We start from the raw sequence: 14,201 nt of genomic DNA on the forward strand, positions 1-14,201 counted from the left end.
TCTAATATCATTCTTTTCTAAACTGAATAGTTTGCGCGAGAGACAATTCCAAAGTGGTAAAATGTGTGTCCCCCCCCCCCCCTGTAACTTCTAAAATAAGAGAATGATAAAACTAAAAAAAATATATGATGTAGATTACCATGTAAACTTCCACCGAAAATTGGTTTGAGCGAGATCTAGTAAGTAGTTTTTTTTTTATACGTCATAAATCGCCTAAATACGGAACCCTTCATGGGCGAGTCCGACTCGCACTTGGCCGCTTTTATTATTTTGAGTACAGGTTTTTTTTAATGTATGAATGCAGTTTTGCTTGTTATTAAAATCGATGACATGGTTCCTAAGAACAGATCTACGTATGTCTTATAGTTTCAGACTTTCCCATACTGACCGATCTAAATGAGCCACCCTGTATAACACCATTCTTTACTGAGCGTTTCATTTATTTTTTGCTATTTTTATTTATCGTGACCTTTTTTAGCCACTTTTGTGTTATTTCTACTCAGAATCACGAGCTCTTTCGATCCTAATAGGGTAAAAAAATGTCCCAGAGTTTTTTCCTATTGTGTTACCATTTCCCCATATACTTTGTATGGTGGTAGCAAAAAGGAAAGTTTAAAAAATGTATGGAAATTTTAGGACACTTTTTTTCTCCTATAAGGATGAAAAGGGCTCGCAATCCTGACTAGAAATAACATAAAAGTTGCAATTTTTTTTATATAAAAATGGCAATAAATAAAAGAAACGCTCTACTTTGGTATCTACTTTTAAATACAAATCCATATAAGTTACTATAGTTCGTTTTTTTTATCATTAGAAAGAACTTGCAAGAAGGTAAGCGATCTTGACATGTCTTTTAATTCAAAAACGCTTTTTAAAAATCAAAAACTATTACTTATGAAAGCAGAAGAATATAAATGATCGTATTAGATTCATAATTGTTACATATTTACCGTACCTCATTTTTAAAATGTGTTTTTCAATTAAAAGACACATCAAGATTGTTTACTTTATTTATATATGTATGTGATATTTATTAACCTATTTGGTTGTACCTATTGGTACATATTTATATAATAGTATATGATCGAATGTGTAATCTTCTTATTCCTGTAATTTATTTCGTGCTCTACCTGTTTTAAAAGTTTTCTGTTCTTTATATCCTGCTACCCCAAGGTTGTCTGGAAGAGATCGCTTACAGCGATAAGACCGCCTGTTGCTACCTTTATTTACACTGTAAATCTGTTGTATTTTCTTTGTGGTGCAATAAAGTGTATTTACTTACTTACTTATTTCTAATGCTAAAAAAAACGAACTAAATAAAATAAATAAATAAATAAATATTATAGGACATTATTACACAAATTGACTAAGCCCCACGGTAAGCTCAAGAAAGCTTGTGTTGTGGGTACTCAGACAACGATATATATAATATACAAATACTTAAATACATAGAAAACAACCATGACTCAGGAACAAATATCTGTGCTCACACAAATAAATGCCCTTACTGGGATTCGAACCCAGGACCGCGGCTTCACAGGCAGGGTCACTACCCACTAGGCCAGACCGGTCGTCAAAACTATAGTATTAAATATTCAACGGTTTTCGCAGTGAACTCCAGTCCGAGCTGAACGCAGCGGCCGTAGGCCTCAACTCGGCCTCGTCAGAAGTGGTGCAAGGCGTCGAGTCCCCCGCGGCCCTCGCGGACAACTCGAGGCACTTCGGAGACGCCTTCAACCGTCTACTCGGAGTTGGCATGGAGATGGCTGGCCAGACTGGGGTAAGTTACCAAATATCAAATATCAACATTTATTCAGCAAATAGGCCACAAGACGAAACATTTGAACGTCAACTGAGGGTCCTTTTATTGAATAATCCACTTTATTCAGTAAATGAGTATATGACTTTGACATTTGAAATTGTAAATTGAATCGTGTAAATTTGACATGTTCTCATTTATTGATATTCAACGTAATGTATACCATATTTATTGTATTTAGAACATGACGATCATTAAGAGATACTCGTACTTAGTTATTCCCGTATTTTGTTTTGACATGAATTGATAAAATTGTTGACAGAAGATTGATTATTTTTAAGACATTTTTAATTTGTATCTAATAAATAATATCATGTTAATGTTAATGACGATCATAATATAAATTCATGTAGATTAGTTTAGCATAATTTATAATGTAATTTCATATTATGAGAATAAATATCTAAATCTAAATCAAGGGCACTTTTACACGTCAATATGGAATTTACATACAGCAAAAAAAACACATCAATAATTATGAAATACAACTAATCCGTAAATATTAAATCAAACTAACATAGAGATGTATAAAGCCTCTAAATGTCGAATTACAAAAAACGCGATAACAATAGTATTGAAAAAAAAAACACAAAGATACAAAAACTATAATCTAAAATTATTTTGAGATATAAATGTCCCTAAGTGTCATCATAACTAAAAGATTACAATATATAGTAGTTAATCAAATTATCCTTAGAGATGTATAGGGTCTCCGAGAGTCAAAATCCTGTATACCTAATTAAAACATTCATTAAATTAAAGAAAATGATAGTAAAAATAAAATAGCATACGAGAACCGAATGAGGTGTGTCCATGTAATTATACTCAAAAATAAAGTTACTAAATATAATAGCTCGTGTTAGCTTAAATAGACCAGTCTCCACAAACAGCACCCGTTCACGAGTATGACGCGTATCTCAGCCATCGCCTCTCTCAACCTTCATTACCTTTTGAAAGCCGCCTCGTCACAGTTTAGGTCAATTTCCTCTTCCATATACGGGAAGATTCACAATCAGGGGACTTTAATATTAATTTAAATTGCGTCAGAGTTAAGACTCGAAAATTACATTTAAACAAATTTTAAGTTTTCCTTTGGACTTATTAAAAAATAATATAAGAATATGTTCTCATTGTATGTATTTTTGTACTTACCTACTTTTATAGACTAATATCTGGGAGACCGAGTTTTGCTCGGAAAACATATAAAAAAAACTTTTCCTAGAGATAAGACCTAGCTAGATCGATTTTCGCCCCCGAAAACCCCATATAACAAATTTCATCGAAATCGTTAGAGCCGTTTCCGAGATCCCCGAACAAAAATTATATATAAATATATACAAGAATTGTTCGTTTAAACGAAAAGGATTTTACTTTTTCCAAACGCCTATTCATGTGTGAAACCGTTCACAGGACCGCGATACCCAAACCTTGATGGTAAACTCCATGAAGTCGGTGACCATCAGCTCTTCGAAGCTGCTGACGGTGGCCAAGTCCGTCAGCCAGGACCTGACGCGCCCTAACGCCAAGAACCAGCTCGCTGCTGCCGCGAGGGCTGTTACAGAAAGCATTAACCGACTGGTAAGTTACCGTCAGCTCATTCGTGACCATCATCTCTTCGAGGCTGCTGACGGTGGCCAAGTCCGTCAGCCAGGACCTGACGCGCCCTAACGCCAAGAACCAGCTCGCTGCTGCCGCGAGGGCTGTTACAGAAAGCATTAACCGACTGGTAAGTTACCGTCAGCTCATTCGTGACCATCAGCTCTTCGAAGCTGCTGACGGTGGCCAAGTCCGTCAGCCAGGACCTGACGCGCCCTAACGCCAAGAACCAGCTCGCTGCTGCCGCGAGGGCTGTTACAGAAAGCATTAACCGACTGGTAAGTTACCGTCAGCTCATTCGTGACCATCATCTCTTCGAGGCTGCTGACGGTGGCCAAGTCCGTCAGCCAGGACCTGACGCGCCCTAACGCCAAGAACCAGCTCGCTGCTGCCGCGAGGGCTGTTACAGAAAGCATTAACCGACTGGTAAGTTACCGTCAGCTCATTCGTGACCATCAGCTCTTCGAAGCTGCTGACGGTGGCCAAGTCCGTCAGCCAGGACCTGACGCGCCCTAACGCCAAGAACCAGCTCGCTGCTGCCGCGAGGGCTGTTACAGAAAGCATTAACCGACTGGTAAGTTACCATCAGCTCATTCGTGACCATCAGCTCTTCGAAGCTGCTGACGGTGGCCAAGTCCGTCAGCCAGGACCTGACGCGCCCTAATGCCAAGAACCAGCTAGCTGCTGCCGCGAGGGCTGTTACAGAAAGCATCAACCGACTGGTAAGTTACCATCAGCTCATTCGTGACCATCAGCTCTTCGAAGCTGCTGACGGTGGCCAAGTCCGTCAGCCAGGACCTGACGCGCCCTAATGCCAAGAACCAGCTAGCTGCTGCCGCGAGGGCTGTTACAGAAAGCATCAACCGACTGGTAAGTTACCATCAGCTCATTCGTGACCATCAGCTCTTCGAAGCTGCTGACGGTGGCCAAGTCCGTCAGCCAGGACCTGACTCGCCCTAACGCCAAGAACCAGCTCGCTGCTGCCGCGAGGGCTGTTACAGAAAGCATCAACCGACTGGTAAGTTACCGTCAGCTCATTCATGACCATCAGCTCTTCGAAGCTGCTGACGGTGGCCAAGTCCGTCAGCCAGGACCTGACGCGCCCTAATGCCAAGAACCAGCTAGCTGCTGCCGCGAGGGCTGTTACAGAAAGCATCAACCGACTGGTAAGTTACCATCAGCTCATTCGTGACCATCAGCTCTTCGAAGCTGCTGACGGTGGCCAAGTCCGTCAGCCAGGACCTGACGCGCCCTAACGCCAAGAACCAGCTCGCTGCTGCCGCGAGGGCTGTTACAGAAAGCATTAACCGACTGGTAAGTTACTGCATAATTATTTTGTTTTTAATCCAACGAATTGAATCAATTAAATTACACACAATGTGTGTATAATATAGACATAAACATAACACATATTCTGACACAGAAGTAAGTGGGTCCACAGTACACATACTCGTAGTATATCTAAATCATGATGAAACGTTGTTGCGCATACTTGGTCGGCAATTACATCGAAACGGTGTGCTCTGTGAGTAAAGGATGACTCAGGTTAGACCGGGTCGACCGGGCCGTGTCTGGGCCGGAGCTTCCGGCGCTTACTTTTCTATGACAGATGATCACGTGATGCTTTCCATAGAAAACGAAGCTCCGGCCCGGACACGCCCCGGTTTAACATGAGTCATCCTTAATTCCTCGCTCTTACAGTCTTAAACGTTTTTAGACATTCGAATTCGATCGGAAATTTTAATTCAATTCGCAGGTCTATATTTTACAGCTAAAAAAACGTTTTTAAAGTTTTAAATTTCGAATGGAATGTTTCTCTTTCTTGGCCAGATATCGCCTGTTGTAAGCAAGCTTTTTTTTTACCTACGTATGTGCTAGTCAGCAGACGAGCTGCCTGATAGGCATTTGTTATTATCAGAGATCGGACAAATTTGCATCATTGCTCGCAATAATGTGGACATGACTCCAAAATTGATTAAATAATTAATCATTTAATTAATTTCTTACCTGGGGTTTAATTTTGATTCCTAATCAATAAATAACACAAAGATTTCTTATAATGTAAATTTGTTAAAAAAAAAATCAGTATGTTTTCCAAATTATCTGAAGGTACTCATTTTTTATATCAAAAATATATTTAAGTGCTATTTATTGACTAGGGAACAAAATTAAATCTCAGTTAAAAAAATAATTAAAATAATTATATGATTAATTATTTAATCAAATTTGGAGTCACGTCCACATTATTGTGAGCAATGACGCCAATCTGTCCGATCTCTGGTTATTATTTCTACAAAACCAGAAATTGTTCAACAGGTGGACGTGTGCACCGAAGCGGCCCCGGGGCAGAAGGAATGCGCGGCCGCCATCCGCAGCATCGAGGGCTCCCGGGTGCTGCTCGACGCGCCCTCTCAGCCCGTCAGCGAGCTCAGCTACTTCGCCAACGTCGACGCCTGCGTCGGACACAGCAAAGCACTTAGTAAGTAAAAAAGCGGCCAAGTGCGAGTCGGACTCGCGCACCGAGGGTTCCGCACCATCAACAAAAAATAGAGCAAAAAATCGTGTTTGTTATATAGGAGCCCCCCTTAAATATTTATTTTATTTTATTTTTTGTTATAGCGGCAACAGAGATACATCATTTGTGAAAATTTCAACTGTCTAGCTATCGAGGTTCATGAGATACAGCCTGGTGACAGCCGGACGGACGGACAGCGAAGTCTTAGTAATAGGGTCCCCTTTTTTACCTTTTGGGTACGGAACCCTAAAAAGGATTATAAAAAAGGAAGGTAAAAATGGCGGTTATTCTCGTTCTTCATCGATTGATGTCTCCTCTAAGGCAGTGGAGACACTCCTCCCTTCGGGCAAACTCGGCTCCATTCGGCTCAGCATTGCTCCGAGAAATTATTAGGGTTGGCACCACTTGACGTACTTTAACGTGCACGAACACACATAAGATAAAGACTTTGGACAACCCTAAGTAGCCGAAAGGGATAGTGCCATACATTAGAAAGGGATAGCATGTTTCGTCACTTAATCGCTGTGAAACTTCAGTTTTGTAGGAAGTGTCCTTTCCACAGAACAAGTTAGAATGGCGATGCGAGTAGGGTACGTGTCGCCGCCGGTTTTGAGCAAACGCTCGCATGCTACTCGCCCGCGCTGACCGAAAAACAAAGTAAACATGCCTTTTGCGCCACAATAACATTCAGATTAAGAAGCCAGACATCAAATCTGTCTAAAGGAGGCGTATCTATTCACCAGGCACACAAGTTTTTACTACCGTTGCGCGAGTGTTAGTAAATGTGGAGAAGAACGAGCGGCGACACCGGTTCCGATACTAACTGCGCGCGATAGCCATTCCAACCTCTTTAATATGTTCTGTGATCCTTTCTGTACGGTAGTACTATTATTTATTCTGTGCTCTAAGGGCCGGTTGCACCAAACCGTCTGTGGCTAAATTTTATTGTATGAGAGTTTTCATAGTTCTCTGCTGAGTGATGTTGATTGGTCTGTCAAGTGTGCAACTGAGCCTAAATGTATTCAGTCGCGCATGAATTTATTCTAATCGTTCGTTTGTAACAGGCGAGGGCATGTCTAGCATGGCGACATCTGTGAAGCGGTCGGAATACGCGCAGTTCTGTCGCGCCGTGCGCAACGTGGCCGACGCCGTTCTAGGACTGGTGGATTGCACCGCTCAGGCTGCTTATTGGGTAAGTAATAGTACCAGTTTTGAATGAGTCACGGTTAGTTTCACTAGACATATATCACGGCAATCACGGTTCTTATCCGACATACCCATTGTATATAATAATGTAAATAACGCGGCTGTGACAATGTATGATCAATACAAATAAAGAATATGAATATGAATATCCCGGTCGATATAGTCAAGTAATAGTACGTCTCAAAATTTATAATTATTGGTGATTCAATCTTAAATCAAAATAATAAAGTTAAGTTTCCTTTAAAAAATATAGTGCCCAAGTTATTGCAGGTACGAGACGAGTAAATCATTTCAAAATTATAGTGCCCAAATGGCCGTATTGCAGGCACGAAACGAGTAAATTATTGCATGTTCTTATTTATATGTTCTGTTCCTAAAGATTGTGAACATATTTGAAACAAATGTTCATAGTTTTGGTACACCCTAAAACTAAATTTAGCCCTGTTTTGGGTGATTGTGATTAGACTTTAGTATTTTAACTTTCGGGTACAGAAAATACCCTTTTTAATTTTTGTGTGTACATTTGACACAGAAACACATTTCTGCTGATTTAAATGTGTTTAGAAACGTTCAAAAATTGATTCATTTTTGATCCTTTTTCTTTAGCTTTACACTATGATATAAATAAAACATGTATCGTTGGCAAAAACGATAAATATATTAGTGTTACATTTTGGTGCCGTGACCAGGATATTTTAATTATTTTTGAACTGACCGCCTGTATAAGTTTAATATAGTTTGTCAAAGGAATGTCTCATTTCAAACATAGAGAGAATCATACTATCTTTGTCTTACGCTAGTACGAGCACCCAAAAGAAAAGGATAATAGTTTTCCTGGTTCTTACTGACTGACAAATTGGTTTGACCAACTATAATTGTATTATTTCTCAGGTGGCTGTATCGGATTCAACGTCAGTGGCTGGGCGACCAGGACTAGTAGATCAGGCGCAGTTTGCGCGCGCAGCAGTGGCCATCGATCAGGCCTGTCAAGCTCTGGCTGATCCAACTAGCGATCAACAACAGGTCAGTATTCTTTCAGTTAATGTTCTAAGCTGCCTTTATGCCTAAGTTTTATAGTCCGAATTCACATGTCAATTCTTATGGCAATCCATTCTCATCACTTGCAGAATTATTTCATGATTTTAAAACTTGGATTTTAATATAGTGCTGTCGTTCCTAAACTCTATACAAATCTCGGCGGTCAATAGTTGTAATTATTCTCATTAGAGAAAAAAACATGCAAAATGAGGGTCAAAGTTTATGTTCAGTATTTTGTATTGTGTCATTTGTGTCACAGGTTCAAAATTCCAATAATGCTTTATATCAGGTAGCCTTGATGTTTATTACTTGGTGTGACTTGGTTTCTTTATTCTGCAGGTGTTATCCGCCGCTACAGTGATCGCCAAGCACACCAGCGCCCTTTGTAACGCGTGCCGCGTCGCCTCCGGAAAGACCACCGAGCCGCAAGCTAAACGGCACTTCGTTCAGGCCGCTAAGGATGTGGCCAACTCGACAGCGGCGTTGGTTAAGGAGATTAAGGCGTTGGACAGCGATTATAGCGAGGTTAGTGCATTAACGGTTGCTACGTGCGGCCTACCGTGATTCATTTGTTTACGTCGTGTGAATCTTATCGCGTCACATAATTATCGACCTAACTACATTGTGACAGAGTTGTTTTTGGTCCGACACCCGTCTCTAGTAAAATCGAATTATCTTTACATTATGATTTGTGCTAAGTGTCGTCTGGTAGTTACGGATGGAGTAAATTGCAGTGTTTGTAAAGGGATTTTACATTATGGATGTGCTGGCATCGCTGAGACTACTTATCGCAAGATGACGAGCGATAAAAAAGCAAACTGGCGGTGTGTATCCTGCCGCGCTGGCAATAATCTCGCAACAGACGTACCGACCGAAACTCAACACCCGCAGGACCCTATTTCAGCACCAGCTACACCTGGTGCCTCATCAGAGCTGCAGCAAGGTCTTGCCGCCATCCTGAAAGAGATCCAGGACTTTCGTAGCGAATTTCGTTTAATAAAGTCCGACCTAGTATCCTGCAAGGATGGTATCCAAGAGATTAATACTAAGCTAAATGAGATGGAATCTAGGATTTCTTTTGTAGAGGATAGTGTAAGCCAAATGAAGGAAAAAACCGTGCTCGTGACTAAGTTACAATCCGACCTAAATACGGCGACAAAAATGATAACCACCCTCCAACAAGAATTTGATGCTCGAGAACAATACTCTAGGATTAATAATATTGAAATCTCTGGCTTGCCTTTCAAAAAAGGAGAAAATCTGATTAGCATCCTTCAAGACATTTATACTGTAGTAGGGCTGACGTTTGAGGCTCATCATATCGACGGCATACAGCGAGTGCGACGTTTCCACAATGCTGACGATAACGGCGACGGTGACAACGACCAGGGGCGGTCGTCAAAAAATCGTGAACCGGCTGTTATTGTAAAGTTTACCAGGCGTATTTATAAGGACCAGCTACTATCAGCAGTCCGTGCGCGCAAGGGCATCACAACATCCTCCATTGGCCTTCACGGGCCGGCTTTGAATCTGTACTTGGGCGATCATCTCACTCCGGCCAGCAAGATGCTACTAAAACGTGCACGAGACCTCAAGAAGGATAATAAAATCACGTATTTATGGATTAGAGACTGCAAGATCCTAGCTAGAAAGACCGAGACGTCTAAAGTAATGGTTATAAATAATAATTTCGATTTTAATAAAATAAAATGACTGTTCTACGTTTTAATCCTAAAATGTATTAATATAAAATCTTGTTTAATTGCGCCTTATAACTCTCTCGCTGTTTGGGACACGAATATTATGTGTTGTATATCTATTAATATTTTCCTTATAAGCACCGAACATATGCGTTTTAAATGTACCACCTGCACTGCCTATAAAAAAAAAGTAATTGTTTTGTTTTTGTCGCCCGATTCACAAATAAAAGGTTACCTATACTTTTTGTTTATTTCACAGCGTGTAACTAATATTTCTTTCTTGTATTTAATGGCAAAAGTAACCTATGTAAGAGTAAGTAATAATAGTCGTGTAATTTTTAACTCTCATAACGGGTACTACTAATATTTTTGGTTACTACCAAAACGTACGCGGACTACGTACAAAAACGCAAAGTTTCTATTCACATGTTTCAATGTCAGATTATGGTTTTATTTGTGTGGCTGAAAGCTGGCTAAATTCAAATTTTTATGACGGGGAACTGTTTGATAATAGGTATATCGTGTATCGCTGCGACAGATCTGTGGACTCGAGCGGCATGGAGCGCGGTGGAGGGGTAGCGATAGCGGTGCGCCGCGAGCATCGGCCCGTGCGCCGGGACTGGCCTTGCCCGTCGCCTGCCGCCTCCGAGTGTGTCTGGGTATCAATACCATTATCGCAGCGCGGCACCCAGGGGCAGACGACCCTGAACATCTGTTGTGTTTACATCCCGCACGGGCCGTTGTATAAAGATACGTTAGAAAACTTTTTTGACATTTGTAGTCAATTAACAATAGAAAATCCCAATGATGTTTTTCTCGTAACAGGTGACTTTAATATCTCTGACGCTCAGTGGCCTACATCTGATAGTTCTAAAATGGACCTAATTGGGGGTACTAATAGTTTGCATGTACAGTTACTTAGCGAGTTTTTATCATATTCAGGTTTGGAACAATACAATTGTTGCCTAAACTGTAATCAACGAGTTCTTGATCTTATTTTTTGCAATAAAAACTGTACAATATCCGCCAGCGATGATCCTTTAACACCGGAAGATCTGCACCATAAGGCCCTTCAAATAGAACTTAATATTGTTTACACGATTCCTCTTAAACCAGCCCCTACTTTTGTATATCGTTTCTTCGATGCAAACTTCGATGAAATAAACCTCGAGTTATCTAAAATCGCCTGGTCGGAACGCTTTTCGGGCCGTACGCTGGACGATTGTGTTTCGATATTTTATAATACACTAAATAACCTAATTGATAGATATGTTCCTAGGGTCCCCCAACGGTTTTCTTGTTCCAAGCCCCCGTGGTATACTAAACCACTTAGAAGATTATTGAATGAAAAAAAGAAATACCATAAGTTGTGGAAGACATATAGTAACCCTTTAGACCATGACACTTATAAACTTTTAAAGAAAAGAATATCAAAATTGGAGCCCCAATGTTATAAAAATTATATTAGTTATACTGAAACTAAGATTAATGATCACCCTAAATTCTTCTGGACTTATATAAAATCTACTTTTTCTAAAAGAGGTCTTCCACAGGTTATGCAGTATAAGGGTATGGCAGCTTCAAGTGGTACACAGATATGTGATTTTTTCAATGAACACTTTCACTCCGTTTTTGAAAAACCAGCTAGTGGTTCCTCTGATTTAAATAACCACCCATTGACAGGTGACCCAGTTTTAGACATTGATACAATTCACATAACCAAAGAATTAGTTTATAAATATCTTAAATCCATAAATGTAAATAAAGGGGCCGGTCCTGATTCTATACATCCTGTAGTAATCAATAAATGTTCTCCCAATTTAGTAGAACCGATTACATTAATTTTTAAAAAATCCCTTACAGATGGATGCGTGCCCTCATTATGGAAACGTGCACTAGTCACTCCTATACCTAAAGGTGAAATTAGCCACGACATAGAAAAATATCGACCAATCTCGAAACTTTGTCAATTTGGTAAAATTCTGGAAAAGATTGTAACTGATCAGCTATCCACTGCCATACGTCGTTATATTATTCCAAACCAACATGGTTTTCTTAAGGGCCGGAGTGTTGAATCCAATCTGATATCCTACACAGAGATCTTATTGGACGCGCTGGATAATAATTATCAAGTGGACGCTGTGTATACCGATTTTGCCAAGGCCTTCGATAAGGTTTGTCATGAACGCTTATTGTTGAAGCTTTGGCATATCGGTATACACGGTGACCTTTTCCGGTGGATACAATCTTACATAGAGAATCGTTCGCAGGCTGTGGCAGTGGGTGGATATACTTCTCAGTATAGGCCTATCACGTCTGGTGTTCCACAAGGGTCTCATCTGGGGCCTTTGTTGTTTATCATCTACATCAATGATATCTCTGCATGTATAAAAAATTCAAACTTACTGTTATATGCTGACGATGCAAAGATATTTAGAGTCATTCGTAATGTGGATGATTGCAAAGCCTTACAAAGCGACTTGGACCGTTTTGAGGCTTATTGTATTGATAATAAGTTGTCCTTAAATCCAGACAAATGTTTCGTTATAAGTTTTAGCAGGAAAAGGAATAGTATTAATGTTGACTATAAACTATGTGATAAAAAATTAGGTCATGTTCACCAGATTCGAGACCTCGGTATCATAATGGATTCAAAACTCACTTTTATACCTCACATTGATGACATGTTAGGTAAAGCATTTAAGCAGTTAGGATTTATATTACGTGTAGGTAAGCCATTTAAGAGACTTTTAACTTATAAGGTACTATTTAACAGTTACGTTCGTAGTCGCTTGGAATTTGCAAGCGCTGTGTGGAGCCCACTGTATAAAATACATAGCGATAGGATAGAGAGAGTTCAGAAAAAGTTTGCTAAGACAATAGAATACAGAATTAGAGATAAATACTCGGATTACGCCACCGCAATGAGAGTACACAATATAACATCCCTTAGTTATCGCCGAGAACGCACCGATATCTTAACACTTTATAAAATTCTTAATAATATTATTGATGCTCCGTTTTTATTACAGTCACTTTCCCTCAGAGTTCCTCGACGTTGTGAACGCGCCTGCAGGAAAAAACCTCTATTTTACATCCCCCGTAGTCGGACTGCTTACGCAAAGAATAGTTTTGTTAAAAGGGCGTGCAGGTTGTACAACGAAAAATTTCATAGTCTTGATATGTTCTGTGAGAAACTTAATAGATTTAAAACACTTTCTATGCAGTGTAATATGTAACCTAAAGCATTAGTTATTAGAGGCATTTTTAAGAAATAATCTCAGTATTATGTATGAAATGTTACTGTTTCTTATATGTAATTGAGTAACAAAACCTCTTTTTTTTTTTGTATTTCAGTTTTAAAACAATTGTTATGGTTGTTATAAGATATTAGATAAAATAAGGTACCTACATTTATTGATAAAATTGTACAAATTTTAAAACTGTGATAGGTACTCTTATATTTTAGTTTTATTATTATTTTTCTCTTAGTTTATTGTTGTATGCACAAATAGCTCTGTTTTTACTCTGTAGAAAACAATTTGAATTAACATGATGTTAAAATATTTTCATTAAGGAAACTGTAAGTCTAGTTTTAAGAAAATTTCCAGTGTTATATATAACTATAAAAGACTGTTTGTTTCTTAAATAAATAAATAAAAAAATAAAAAAATTAAATAAATAACATAATATGCCAGATTACTGAAATAAGGGGCTAAGTGTTACTTTTAAGGGCCTGAAATGCTATTTTACCAATACTGAATTTCCCCACACAAGTATGCCGTATCTTAATATGAATAAGACATAACCATGATACGAATAAACAGTAAGAGAAAATCATAATGAGCTCGGTTTTCATTGCATTTTTTGTTGCCTGAAAATGCTATTTTAAGCTCTATTTACGAAACTATCCAACACTAGTCTGCCGTATTTCAAAATGGAAGCAACATATGCATGATAACTTCAAGTACAGTAGTAAGTGACGATTATAGAGAATTTAGTCACACGGTCATTAATAGGTTAGTAGTAACGTAGAACTAAACTTATTAACCACAATTACACCTTATCTCGTTGCAATAAGGTTTAATTTTAAGTGTGAAGTTAATAATGAATTGTTTTTGCAGTCTAACCGCGCCCGCTGCGCCGCCGCTACCGGCCCTCTACAAGAAGCTGTCAGAAGCCTCTGTCAGTTCGCGGACAGCCCGCAGTTCAGCTCCGTGCCGGCGCGCATCTCGCCGCAAGCGAGACAGAGCCAGCAGTCTATACTCGAGAGCGGCAGGTATGTCACCGTCACTAGGTCACTAGGTACTAGCGCCACTGTCAGTCA

At 39.5% G+C, this 14,201-nt stretch overlaps 1 protein-coding gene across 1 annotated transcript in view; it reads left to right on the forward strand.

Moving 5' to 3' along the window:
* Positions 1–14,201, forward strand: part of LOC134659168 (talin-1) — a 157,490-nt gene that overhangs the window by 96,140 nt on the left and 47,149 nt on the right. Inside the window, exons 33-39 of the mRNA XM_063514800.1 lie at positions 1,612–1,780; positions 3,230–3,397; positions 5,732–5,894; positions 6,995–7,122; positions 8,028–8,159; positions 8,514–8,699; positions 13,999–14,153. Of these exons, the coding sequence (XP_063370870.1) occupies positions 1,612–1,780; positions 3,230–3,397; positions 5,732–5,894; positions 6,995–7,122; positions 8,028–8,159; positions 8,514–8,699; positions 13,999–14,153 (1,101 nt within the window). The remainder of the gene's footprint in view (positions 1–1,611; positions 1,781–3,229; positions 3,398–5,731; positions 5,895–6,994; positions 7,123–8,027; positions 8,160–8,513; positions 8,700–13,998; positions 14,154–14,201) is intronic.

The sequence above is a fragment of the Cydia amplana genome, chromosome 24, assembly GCF_948474715.1.
Source record: "Cydia amplana chromosome 24, ilCydAmpl1.1, whole genome shotgun sequence".
Taxonomy (NCBI): domain Eukaryota; kingdom Metazoa; phylum Arthropoda; class Insecta; order Lepidoptera; family Tortricidae; genus Cydia; species Cydia amplana.